We start from the raw sequence: 14,685 nt of genomic DNA, 5'->3' as shown, positions 1-14,685 counted from the left end.
AGAGATGCTGCTGTGCCTTCTTCATGGTTGTCTCAGCTTGTTGGGCACAGTATAGATCCTTCAAGATATTGAAGGACCATGGTCCTGAAAAATGTTGTCTCATTTTTACTGTGTACTGTACCAGCAGTTATGGTCGAAATGACAATAAAAAGTGACTTGACTTGACTTGACTTGATGCCCAGGAACTTGAAACTGCTCACCTTTTCCACCACTGACTCTGCAAAGAAGACTGGTGTATGTTTGTCTAACTTCCCCCTCCTGTAATTTACAATCAATTCCTTGGACTTGCTATCATTGAGTGTGAGGTTGTTGCGATACCACTCAACCAACCGATCTATCTCACTCCTGTAAGCCTTCTTTAGGAGGATCGGAGGATCTAGATCAGCTGAGTAGGTGGCCTGAGGAATAGCAAATGGAGTATAATTCAGTTAAGTACAAGGTGTTGCATTTTGAAAAGTCAAATCTAGATTGGATTTCCAGTGAATGACAAGGCCTTGGGAAATGTTAATAACACAGAGGGATGGTGGAGTACAAGTACATGGTTCAGAGAAAGTGGGGTCACAGGTAGGCAAGTGGTGAAGAAGGCTTTCAGCAGACGAGTCTTCTAAAGTCATGGGACTGAGTATAAAGATTAGGTGGTCATGATACAGGACTCATAGTGTTCAGATTTGGTCGCTCTGCTACAGGAACTAAACTGGAACGAGTGCAGTAAAGATTTTCCAGGCTGTTCCTCAACTGAGCTATAGGGAGAGGATGGACAGGCTAGGACTTTATCCTTCTGAGTAGAAGAGACAGTGGTGATCTTATAGAGATGTATGAGTTCATGAAGAGTCAGATACAGTGGATGCACTCAGCACTTTTTCCCAGAGTTGGGGAATCAAAAGCTTGAGAGTATAGGTTTAAGGGCAACTTTTATACAAAGTGTGATATCTGTGCAGAATGAGAGGCTGAAGGAAGTAGTTGAGGCAGGTACAATAACTATTTTTAATAGACAGTTAGACTAGCACATGGATTGGAAAAGTTTTGAAAGTTATGAGCCAAATGGTGGCACATGGGACTAGCTTGGATGGAATATGTTTATATGCTATATACTCTATAATTTTGTGACTCCTTTTCCATCTGAGATTCCACTGATAACTGTGGTGTCAATGGCAAATTTATACAGTACAGTTTAGTTGTGTTTATCCACATGCTCATGGAAGGATGGATTAAGCATGCTGGCTTCACGTATGCCTGTGTTGATTGACAGCGAGGAGGAGGTATTACTATTGATTAGCATTGACAGTACTCTCCCAATTAAGGAAGTTGAGGATCCAGTTGCAGAGCGAGGTACGGATCCCCAAGATTTGAGTACCGAGGGATTGATGGTGTTGAATTCCAAGTTGTAATCAATAAATAATAGCCTGACATAAGTTTTACAGTTGTCTAGATGCATCAAAGCAGAGGGGAGTGCCAGTGAGATTGTGTCTGCTGTAGTCCTGTCGTGGCAGTAGATCCAGGTCTTTGCTCAGGCAGTGATTAATTCTAGCCTCAGCCAACTTTTCACAACACGTCATTATGGTAAACGTGAGTGCTATTAAGTGAAAGACATTGAGGCAGGTCACACTATTCTTCTTGAGCACCAGTATGATTGAAACTCCTTTTGGAGCAGGTGGGAACCTCAAACCACAGCAGTAAGACACTCTAGCCAATTAGTTTGCACAGGTTTTCAGTACCCGGATAAGTATACTGTCAAAGTCAAGTCACTTTTTATTGTCATTTCGACCATAACTGCTGGTACAGTACACAGTAAATATGAGACAATGTTTTTCAGGACCATGGTGCTACATGAACAATACAAAAACTACACTGAACTACATAAACCAACACAAGAACTACACTAGACTACAGACCTACCCAGGGCTGCATAAATTAACACAGAACAGTGTTAATAATAAACAGGTATAAATAATAAACAAGACAATAGGCACAGCAGATGTCAGTAGGTTGGTAGTCCGATGGCTTAGGGGAAAATCTGTTACATAAATAATCAGCTGAATGGCGGCATCCGGGATTCCATCCGTTTCTGTATTCCCGCCGAGTATTTCGTTGCCACAGATGTAGTCCAATTTAATGTCCATTGGAGAGCAGAATGGACAGGAGAGCCGGCCGGCTGGGGCTTGCTTTTTTCCTGGCACGAACTCCTTCCTGCCCACTCACCTTGCTTCCGCTTCCTCGCACGCCGCTTATGATGTCCCCACCTCCGGCCACCAGCATCCGGTGACTCCAAGGACTGCAGGCCCGATTCCCTCAGCAAGCCGAGGTCGCACAATCTACTCAACAGAAATAACTGGCACGTGCAATCCAAAGCTCCTCCACTTTCACTCCTTCCAGCCTATACCTCTTTACTTCAGAGACAATGATGCATTTTACTGTATATTTCATTGCACATGGGACAAATAAACTTAAATCATGAATCATGTGCCAAGTAATCTTTAACTGGTATCCTTGTTCTCTTTTCTTTCATGTCAAAGTGTCATACATTGATTATGTTGCTAAATGAGGTGTAATTTTCAACTTTAAATTGCTTATTCCTTTGAAGAAAAAAAAAGTTTTGGTGCTCAGCAATTCAATCCTCTCTTTGGTGCTAGCATCTTGTCAAATCAGGGTATAGCCTATTTCTCTTTCCCTCTATCCTTAAACTTATTGTTCAGAAATTATTAGCTTCTTCCCTCCTTTCCTATGTAACCATAACTACAAAACTCGATGCAGATGAAGATTATGTTGATAGGGCAGAGTAGAATGACTAGCAAAACACCTTCCTTATCTGTCTATTTCATTCTTTTCCATCTTCCTCTCTAATTATCTTGTAGCTCTTCCCACTCCCCTTGTCCCCTGCAGTTCCATGTTATTGCTCATGTATTTTAATAGGTTAGAGAGGAAGTAAAAGTAGATAACAGTGAACTTGAAGTAAATGAGGATGAGCCATGTAAGTGGTTGAGGCATTGTATTTTCTAATGTCTTTGAAACTAAAACATGCAGAAATCTTGTATTTTCTGAGGTGAATATCTGAGGATGAAGAGCAACTGACAAGCACAGCTGACTTTTCAAGCAGCATGATAAAGTTTAACTGCATTTATTTGTTTATTTATTTATTTATTTATTTATACAACATGCCAACAGACCCTTCTGGCCCAACAAGCCCATGCTGCCTAATTACACCCAAGTGACCAACTAATCTACTAACCTGCACGTCCCTGGAATGTGAGTGGAAACTGGTGCTCCCAGAGGAAACCCACACAGTCATGGGGAACAATGTATAAACTCTTTACAGACAGCTTTGGAATTGAACCTGGATCACTGGTGCTACAAAATGCATTGGCAACATTAATAATATAATTCATTGAAAAAGGCTCCATCTAAGAAGGATCCAGAGACCAATCACTATTTCTTGTTCCACAGCATGACTCCAGACATCAGCAGAACCATCTATGTCTTGAGCCGCAGGAGATGGGTGGAATTTTTAATGACTTTTTCTCCTTGATGTTTACTCGAGAAATCATGGTTGTTCAAGAGAAAAGGGAAACAAATGTGGATATTCTGGAAAACATTCATATTACCAGGGAGGAGGTATTTGCAACCCTTCAGTACATTACGTTAGATAAATCCCCAAGGCCTGACAGAGCACTATCGCAGACTTCTGGGAGGTTGGAGAAGAAACTCTGGAGGCCCCTGCAGAGATATTTTCTTCATTGTCGGCCACTGGTGAAACTTCCAAAGACTGGAACATGGCTTATGTTGTTCCATTGTGTAAGACAGGTAGCAAAAACAAGCAAGGGAACTGTAGGCCAGTCAGCCTGACATCTCTGGTGGGGAAGGTACTGGAGCAAGTTCTTAAGGCAAGAATCTACCAGATTTTGGACAGACAAAGTATGATTAGGAGGAGTCAGCATGGCTATGTGTTTTGAAAGTTATGTTTGATGTACCTTTTAAAATTCATTGAAGAGGTAACCTGAAAGGAATAATGAGGCTGGATGGTGACTATATGAACTTTAGCAAAGCTTTCAACAAGGTCTCCATGGCAGCTTAGATGGAAGGTAATGTTCCATGAAATCCAGGAAGAGCTAAGCTAGTTAGCTGGATTCAAAATTAGCTTAGAGGTAAGAAGCAGAGGGTGGTAATTAAATTTGGTTTTTCAGAAAGGTAACACTGGCTAGTAGTGTGCCTCAAGAGCCAGTGTTGAGATCCTTGTTATTCATTAGTTATAAGGCTTGATCAGCTAGTCTGCAGATGACCCAAAATTAGGAGGTAATGAGGAGGGGTGGCTTTATAGAAATGTTTAAAATTATGAGGGCCATAGATAAGGTAGATGGTTATAATCTTTTCACCAGTATAGATTTTGGGTGAGGTGAGCAGGGAAAAATTTAAAAGAGACCTGAGGGGGCCTTTCACAGGGAGTATATGGAATAAGTTACCCGAGGAAGTGGTTGAGGCTGGTACAATAGTAACATTTAAAACGAGGGAAGAGTCCTGGAGGGATTTGGGCCAAATGCTGAAAGTTAGGATTTAGTAGGTGAAAATGTGATCAGCATAGATTTATTGGACCGAAAGATCAGTATCTGTGCTGATTGCTCTTTGACTCAATGACCGGAAAATCTTTAACAAAATCTCAGGAATTCCAGAGGTATAATTTGAAAATGAGCATTCTTGTCATCATGACAACAGTTGACGGTGATGTGGCATCAAAAATATCTAATAAAGTTAAAGTCAAGGATGTTGCACTTAAACCAGAAAATGCTGGAGGTAGTCTGTGATGAAGAAACTTCAGTAGGCCTCTAGTTCTCTCCATTCCACCCATGCCTCTGCAACTTGAAACATGCTTTTTTTTTTGCTTTTCTAGTTCTGAAGAAAGGCGGTCAACTTGAAATATTACTATAGTGTTCTCGCACAGGTGTAAAAGAACTCTGAACTAAACACCAAGCATAAACCAGTCAATGAGGCAGTCCCAGTAAGATTAACCGTTTACTGTTCACTCTTCCACATTAACGTATGGTGAAAACTGTTGATAAAACAATACAAAATATATACAGTATTTGTTTCCTTCTTGACATCACATTTACATCATAAGTACTTGCAAAAGTATAACTACAACACTATATTACATTAAAGTGCAACATACAGTCGGAATCTACCTACGCCATTGACTGGCTTTAAATACATCAACACAAACTATCCGCAACTCTTTAAATAACAGAAAACATAAACTTTATCAATCATCATTACTTTTAACAGAATCAGCATTAACATTTTTAATTTAACATATCGATTATCTCATGAACTTACGGCGTTGCTTCTCCGATGTTTCTAGTGCGTAGAAAGAAAACTTTTCTCGCGCTGATCCTACACACATATAAGCCCCCTCCTTCCCGTTTCTCCAAACCGGTATTTTCCCACAAGACGCGGCGAAATAGGGGTGACGTCATCGCATGCCGCGATATATCACAGACAACGAATTTACTTTAAACAACCTTAACTTTAACTAGAAAACGATAACAAACGAATTACTAAAGTGAAAATATAATAAACTAAACAAATGCCTTGAAGTCAACACAATTACTTATGTTTCTCTTTCCACAGATGCTGTCAGACCTGTCATCTATATCTAATATTTCATGTATTCATTTCAGATTTCTAGCAACAGCAGTTTTCTTTTGTTTTTCCAGAACTTTGTACCAACTGAAGTTGTATCTTGCACACAGGAAGATTGTTAAGCTAATGGAAGTCAGTCAACTTAATTTTGGGTTATCTCCATAAAAATTCATAATGGCAACACTCTAGGCACAACCAATTATGCGTTCAAACATCTTCCCTGCATCATAAAGTCAGAATTAGAGATATTTTCTGATGTCCATAGAGCTTTGCATACTTCTCACAACTTTTCAGACAGTGAAGTAATTTGGCATCACATGCAACAAGATTTTTTCATCTTTTAGATTTTGGGAAGACAAGTGCATTAAAATTTGTACTACTGAAGTGCAAGAAAATGACTTTGTCTCATTACCCAACATTCTATCATTCAATCCATATCATCAACTTTCTGAAGTTCACCATTTAAGAGATCTGGACAATCGGCATAAAAACTGTCTGCAAAGCAAAGGTTGCATAATTTTAAGCAAAAGACTCAATTTCTGACTCAAAACCTTTCTCATAATCAAAGCTATCCTCTGAGTATGTCAAGAGGGGATAGTAATTTTGCTATTGACTGTTGGTATGAAGCCCCAAAAGCATTCAGAAGGCTTAACAGTATCCAGGACATACCTTCCTGCTTGATTGTGAGACAATCCATTATTCCTGCAAGTAATCTAAGTGATACCCCTGCCCATACGCCTCCTACCTTATCTCCAGTCGAGGCTCCAAAGTCCTTCCATGAGAGGCAACACTTCACCTGGGAATCTTCTGGGGTTATCTATTGTGTCTGGTGCTCCCAATGCGGCATCCTCAATATTGCTGTGACCCATCATAAATTGGGGGACCACTTCATTGAGCACCTCTGATCTATTCACCAAAAGCAGAACTTCCCAGAGGCCAAACATTTTAATTTCAATTCCACTATGTTAAGCAGGTGAAACTCAGTCATTTGACATCTGTAAATTGCACTGTTTTGCATCAACGAATTTAAAGTTTATAGAAGTCCACTTCAAACTTATTGTATGATTCCTATGAGAAACTTACCTAATGAAGCACAGGATTACTACAACCAGATGTATGTGACCACAAGGTTTAATACCACAAGGCCTTTGAATTGTACCTGGACAAGTTTCTGCACACAACCTGCAGAAGTCAACAGTGAGTACATCCAAAATTGTAGATATTACAGAGCAGAGGGGAATATGGTCAGACAGTTCATCATATCCTTGTTTAAGGAGGATAAACAGAAAGATAAAGACAGGAGATCTATTGCCACTCTAGCTGCTTACAAGCTACCTGGAATATTACAGAGGTTCACCTAATGTTCACCTAAGGTTCACCTAATTAGTAAAATCTTGTGATCATCTCCAATACCAGAATTACAGCAAACACACCACCCAGCTATTTATATGAAAGCGTCCTTTATTTGCAAATCACTCATTGTACATCCATTTACTATGTTCTCTAATGAATTGCTGATCACTGTGAAACAAAAAAAAATGGCAGGTTAGTCCATAGGATAAGAACATAAGAAATAAGAGCAGAAGTAAGTCATCTGGCCCAGCGAGCCTCTTCAGCCATTCAATAAGATCATGGCTGATCTGGCCATGAACTCACCTCCACCTACCTGTCTTTCCCCCATAACCCTTAATTCCCCTACTATGCAAAAATCTATCCAACCTTGTCTTAAATAGATTTACTGAGGTAGCCTCCACTGCTTCATTGGGCAGAGAATTCCACAGATTCACCACTCTCTGGGAAAAGCAGTTCTTCCTCATTTCTGTCTTAAATCTACTCCCCCAAATCTTGAGTCTACGTCCCCTAGTTCTAGTCTCACCCGCCAGTGGAAACAATGCCTCTTATATCCCTTTCATAATTTTATATGTTTCTATAAGATCTTTCATTCTTCTGAATTCCAGTGAGTACAACTCAATCTCTCCTCATAATCTAGCACCCTCATCTCTGGAATCAACCTGGTAACCTCCTCAGCACCACCTCCAAAGCCAATATATCCTTCCTCAAGTAAGGAGACCAGAACTGCACGCATTACTCAATGTGTGGCCTCACCAGTACTGTACCCTATATAGCTGCAGCATTACCTCCCTTCTCTTAAATTCAATCCCTCTAGCAATGGCCAACGTTCCATTTGCCTTCTTGATAGCCTGCTGCACCTACAAACCAACCTTTTATGAGTCATACACAAACACTCCCAACTCCCTCTGCACAGCAGCATGCTGCAATTTTTTACCATTTAAATAATAACCTGCCCTTCCATATTTCATTCCAAAGTGGATGACCTCACATTTACCAACATTGTATTCCATCTGCCAGACCCTTGCCCATTCAATTAACTTATCTGTATCTCTCTGTATACTCTCCATATCTTCTGCACAATTTACTTTTAGATACACTACACTCGGTCCCCTCTTCCAGATTGTTAATGTACAGTATATCGTGAACAATTGCGAATTCCAGCACTGACCCCTACGGCACACTGCACACCACTGATTGCCAACCAGAGTTACACCCATGTATCCCAACTCTCTGTTCTCTATTAGTTAACCAATCCTCTATTGATGCTAATACATCACCCCCAACTCTATGCATCCTTATCTTATGGATAAGTCTTTTATGTGGCACCTTATCGAATGCCTTCTGGAAATCAAAGTAAATAACGTCTATATCTTCCCCTCTATCCATTGCGTTCATTATATCCTCAAAGAACTCCAGTAAGTTGGTCAAAAAGGACCTGCCTTTGTTGAATCCATGCTGTATTTGCCTGATGGATCCATTTCTTTCCAGATATCTCGCTATTTCTTCTTTAATGATAGCTTCAAGCATTTTCCCAACTACAGATGTAGAACTAATTGGCCTTTAGTTACCTGCCTTTTGCCTACATCCATTTTTGAACAGTGGTGTGACATTCACTGTCTTCAAATTCGCTGGGATCTTCCCTGAGTCCAGGGAATTTTGGTAAATTATCACTAAGCCTCTACTATAATGTCTGCCATTTCTTTTAGTACTCTGGGATGCATTCCACCAGAGCCACGGGGCTTATCTATCTTCAAGCCCACAAGTTTGCACAACACTTACTTTTTAGTGATAGCTATTGTATCGAGGTCCTCACCTCCAATCACATCCATAGCATCTCTCTTTGGCATGTTAGATGTGTCCTCCACCATGAAGGCTGTCACAACATAGTCATTCAAAGCTTCTGCCATTTCCTCATTACCCTAATTTTAATTCCAAGGGTCTATGTTAGCCACCCAGAAAAGGCTTTATATAATTACAAAAACCTAAGTCTTAAAGGATGTTGTTACGGGTGAAGAAGTAAACAGTATCATATTACTTTGGTCAAACATGTTCATAACTTCAGGCAGTTACAATTTAATGATCTTGTGAATCATGTATTCACTGCTTCAATGTCATGTATTATTTATGCTGATTTGGAGGCAGTGCTGTTGAGAACTCTCTTCTCAGAACTTTTGGTTATAATATCACCAGGGGAAGACAACTGCACTTACAACAATGTTATGCAAATTCAGCCATAAGGAGATCAAGCAAGATATCACAAACATAATGAGCAGAATAGGTGAACTAGTTGATGTGATATATTTGGACTTTCAAAAGCCCTGTAACATACCACACAAGAGACAATTAAGTAAAGTTAAACCACACAGTACAGTATATTATAGCATGGAATTGATGATTATTTGTCAAAAATAGATTAGGAATAAATTTTCGTATTGAGGCTGTGACTATTGTGGTGTCACGTGGATTGGTGTTTGGGCCCCAACTGTTCATAATCTTTTTCAGCTATTTGGATGAGGACATCATGTGTAATATACCCAAAGCTGCTGTTGCTAGACATCTAAGTGGACTGTAAGAAGCATGCAGAGGTGTTCTGCAGGAGGTATTCAGGCTAAATGAATGGGCAAGGACATGACACGTACAATGGAATGTGCAAAAATTTGAAGTTTTCTACTTGGATAGAAAAAGTAGAAAAGTAGGATACTTTAGTTATGCGAGTTTAAAACTGATTGATGTTTAGAAGGACATTGTTTTTTTCATTAATTTTTCAAGATCTAGGTATTATTAGCAAAGAAAGCATTTATTCCCTATTTTAGATTGTTCTTGAGAAGAAACCCTTATGAATTGCTGAAGCTCTTCGGTTCAAGGTGCTCTTCTAGTCTTATTGGGTAGGGAGGTTCAGTGTGTATGCCGACTGATGATGGAAGACCAGTAATATGTTTGCAAGTCAGAATGGTGTGAAGCCTGGAGGAAAATGTGCAGGTGCTGGTGTTTCCATGTACCTATTACCTTTGTCCTTTTTTAGTAGAGGTTATGGGATTCGGTGTGCTGTTGGATCAATTTAGGTGAGTGGCTACCGTGGACTTCATGCTGTACATGATGGACAGTGTAACCACAATGCATGTGATGGATGGGTTCGACTTAAGTGGGCTGCTTTGTCTTGAATCACGTTGAGCTTTTTGGAAGTTGTTAGAGCTGCTCTTCCAGACAAATGGAGAATACCCTATCGTTCTCTTGATTTTAACTTTGTAGATAGTGGAATTAGGATCTGAGTCACTCAGTGCAGAATACCCAATCTCTAACCTGTTCTTATAAGCAGTTATTTATATAGGTGATCCAGTTAAATTCCTAGTCAGTGGTGACTTACAGGAAAGATACTAGCATGGACAGAAGATTGGCTGAATGGAAGAAGACAATGAGTGGAAATAAAAGGGGCCTTTCCTAGTTGGCTGCTGGTGAGAAATGGTATGTGTCAATGTTGGGATCACTTCTTGTCATGTGGTAGGTCAATGATTTGGATGACAAAATTGATGTCTTTGTGGCCAAGTTTGCAGATAATACAAAAATAGGTGGAGGGGTTTGTAGTATTCAGGAAGCAGGGAGTCTGCAGAAGAATTTAGACATATTAGGAGTTTGGGCAAAGAGGTGGTAAATGGAATATAGTGTACGAAATTGTATGGACATGTGCTTCGGAAGAAGGAATAGAGGTTTACACTGTTTTTGAAATGGGGAGAAAATTCAAAAATCAGATGTGCAAAGGGACTTAAGAGTTCTCATGCAGGAATCCCTGAAGGTTAACTTGCAGGTTGAGTTGGTGGTAGTTAAGGCAAATGTAATGTTAGCATTCATTTTGAGAGGACTAGAACATAAAAGCAAGGATGTAACCCTGAGGCTTTATAAGGCATTGGTCAGACTGCACTGGAAGTATTTTAGGCCCCCTACCTAAGAAAGACTGTGTTGGCATTGCAGAGGGTCCAGAGGAGGTTAATCAAAATGATCACGGGAATGAAAGGGTTAACAGAGGAGAAACATTTGATGGTTCTGACTCTTTACTCACTGGATTTCGGAAGAATGGGGGGGTGGGGGGGAATCTCATTGAAAGGCCTATAATAGAGTGGATGTGGAGAGCATATTTCGTAAGTGTGGGAGTCTAGGACCCGAGGCACAGCCTCAGAATAGGAGGACATCCCTTCTGAACAGAGAGGAGGAGGAATTTCTTTCACCAAAGGGTGTTAAATCTGTGGACTCATTGCCACAAAAGTTGTGGAGGCTAAGTCATTGGTTATATTTAAAGTGGAGGTTGATATATTTTAGTAAGGGCTTCAAAGGGGAGAAGACAGGAGATGAGGCTGAGAGGGATAGTAAATCAACTACAATAGAATAGGGGAGCAGATTTGATAGGCTGAATGGTCAAATTCTGCTCCTACGTCTTTTGGTCTTATGCTGATACTAAGCGATTCACCAAAGATAATGACATTGAATGCAAAACGGAGATGGTCTTTACTTAGCACATTTGCAGTGTTAGCGGTTTTTGCCATTTATTAGTCAATACTTGAAGGTTATCCTTGGAAACAAACTGCAGAAAGCTAGTTTGGATGCTCACAAGCAGTTAGTCTTTATTACAAGAACAACTGAGTACAAGAGTAAGAGATTTATGCTCAAATTATACACAGCTCTGAGGAGAACACGTCTGGGATATTGTGTTCAAAGCCAATCTCACCAACTAAGCAGCAGTGTCCTGGTGGTAGAAAGAGTTCAGCACATTTAGCATATGAGGCAATATTAAGGAAAAGGGGCCTATACTCTCTTGATTTTTAGAAGAATGCGGAAAGATCTCATTGAAACGTAAATTCTAAAGCAGCTTAATTGCAGATAGTTGTTTCAGGTTGGAGTGTCTATAACAAGACATAATATTCTCAAAATAATGTGCAATCATTCATGACAGAGATGAAAAAGGAATTCTTTGTGCAATGGATAGATTACCGGTGGAACTCCACCCAGAAGGCAGTGAACGCTGGATTGCTGAATGTGTTCAAGATTGATAGAATTTTAGGCACAATTGGAATTGAAGGATATGACATTACCACCAGAAGGTGGTACAACCATGATCTTATCAAATGGTAGAGCTCCCATCCTCCAGATGCTATTTATTATGTTCTTACATCTACTGCCTAAGGAAAGATTCATTTTGTTTTGAATTACCAGGTTAAAAACCAACTGACTTTTCAAGTGGAGCTATTAAATTGTCAGTACTTAGGCTGATGGATAAGCTACAGATCCTATGTTGATGGACATTCAGAAAAAAATGTGGTCCTCTGGGGCATTAACCTTCTGGATATTCTGTGATATTTGTTGTGTAAGTAAATGCCCTAGAAGGTAGAAGAAAGGGATAAGATCTAATCTTAGCCGGGTCATAATCTTGATAATTGCATTAATTCTTCTCATTGTTCAGACTTTGCCAAAGTTGTATCAGTATATGTGTGTGAGAAATACCTACCGTAGATTCCGGACTACAGAGCGCACCTGATTAAAAGCCGCTGGCTCTAATTTTAGAAATAAAATCAATTTTTTAATTGTAAAGGCCGCACCGGATTTTAGGCCGCACCGGATTTTCGGCCGCAGGTGTCCCACGTTGTAATATGAGATATTTACACAGAAAGATATTACACGTGAGGATTTTTTAACTTTTAATTAAATCCATATGGTAACAAACAAATATATATTGCAAATGCTTTTTTTCGAACCGTGCCTGTAATACGGCTACTTTTAAATATACATACGTATCGGTAACACAAATTACGTTGCATATACTTTTTTACTGAACAGCACGAACAACATTCCAATATCTCCTAGCGACTGGTAAAAATATATATACTGCAGCCTACCAGGAAAAGTTATTGATCGCCTTTAACTTAAAAGCAGCGTTTTCGCTCGGGTCTGATGAGCTCGCGTAACGCGATCGGGTCTAATCAGGTCTGATGCGCTCGGGTCCGATGCGCTCGGGTCTGATGTGCTCGCGTAATGCCCCCACCTTCCCGTATATCGCAAACCGGTATCCCACAAGACGCGACGAAACCGGGTATGACGTCATAGCATCCCGGGATGTAGTACAGAAAACAAATATAGTTAAAACACTTCTAACTTTAACTAACAAATGAATTACTAAGCGAAAATATTATAAACTAAGTAACTGCCATAAAGGCAGCACAATGCTTTTCTTCGAGTGTTTTCCATGTTGATGAGGGTGAGTACAAATGACTGATTTACAATAATTTAATTGTGAAAGTGCGCTTGATTTATCGTACAATTTCATTGGACCTCTGTGAACTACTCATCAATTTTATTGGTCTACTGTTACGAGGCAAAATGTTTACGAGGCGGCATGAAAAAAAAACATGTATTAGCCGCTCTGGATTAAAGGCCGCAGAGTTCAAAGCTGTTCAAAATGTGGGGAAAAAGTAGCGGCTTATAATCCGGAATCTACGGTATTATTTTTTCAGGAGGGCTGTCTGTATGTTTCATTTCTCTATTTTTAATTAGAAGGACACAAATTTGTCAGATCATCTGACCTCTACAGTACATCATTTTAGCATTTTGTGCTCTCTTCTACAAGTGATTATGTGGATTGACGAGAGAGCAGAAGTGAGGTATTTGCTTGTGTTTGTAATACATTAGATGAGTCTGATGCATAAAATTAAATACAGAATTGTATGTATAACAATGGTTGATGAATAGGGTAAATTAGTATAATGATTATGTGTCTGGGCTAATATTCAGAGACCAAATGCCTTTAAATGTGAAGGCGAGATGGTCCTTACTTAGCACTTTTGCAGTGTAAACAGTATTTGCCCTTTATCAGCTCATGCCTGAATGTTATCCTTGAAATCAAACCACAGAAAGTTAAAATTTCTCGACTGGGCCAGATGTTGTCACTTTCACTAATCTAGGTAAATTCTGACGTAATTGCCTACATTGCATCCAAGATCCTTTTTGGATTCATTCTTGAGAACTCTGATTATCTCTGAATATTCTTGACAACCTTCATGGCATGTATAAATTAAATAAAATCTCGTGTGATTTTGGCAATGTTTACCGCTGATAGAATAACTGCTTCCTATGTTTTGCTTTTATACTATTTAATAACATATTCATTTATAATCTGTATCCTACAATTTAATTTACCCCATTCCCTTCAACAGGTGTTTGGGAAAGATATTGTTGATCCTGCTGATGTTGCTGCATTCTTAGAACGTATGTACAAAAAAATCAATCATTATCTAATAACAAACAAATAACTTTATATCAAAATCATTATTGTTGGTAGTAAGTAATATTTGCAAAAAATAACATTGTATTTGAAATTTATCTCAGTGTTACACAGTAAAAACTGATATATTTATCTCAATAAGCTCTATGAGAAGTTTTACCTTGTTCTCCCTACAAAAATGAAAGCAGTTATTAAGTTAGGTAAGACTAAACCAAGAACTCAGTTTGAATTAATTGTAGCATTCCTGTCTTCAAATCATGGGGTTCCTACCTTGGGTGATTCCAGAAACAAAGAATTAGGATCATAATATCTGATCAACCAAAACTTTCTATGGGGAATGTCAGCTTCCTACTGCATTCTCATTTAAATGATTTCTATGTTTGGCCAGTACTAATTGTACTGTTCATGGGCTGAGTACTCGGCACGATCCAGGCACATAA

At 39.4% G+C, this 14,685-nt stretch overlaps 1 protein-coding gene across 1 annotated transcript in view; it reads left to right on the top strand.

The window, feature by feature from the left end:
* Nucleotides 1–14,685, top strand: part of spata6l (spermatogenesis associated 6-like) — a 90,441-nt gene that overhangs the window by 16,672 nt on the left and 59,084 nt on the right. The window contains exon 4 of the mRNA XM_073072568.1: nt 14,178–14,229. Within this exon, the coding sequence (XP_072928669.1) occupies nt 14,178–14,229 (52 nt within the window). The remainder of the gene's footprint in view (nt 1–14,177; nt 14,230–14,685) is intronic.

Source organism: Hemitrygon akajei, chromosome 2, assembly GCF_048418815.1.
Source record: "Hemitrygon akajei chromosome 2, sHemAka1.3, whole genome shotgun sequence".
NCBI classification, from domain to species: domain Eukaryota; kingdom Metazoa; phylum Chordata; class Chondrichthyes; order Myliobatiformes; family Dasyatidae; genus Hemitrygon; species Hemitrygon akajei.
The sequence above is the reverse complement of the archived record's forward strand: the minus strand, read 5'-3'. Positions and strand labels throughout refer to the sequence as shown.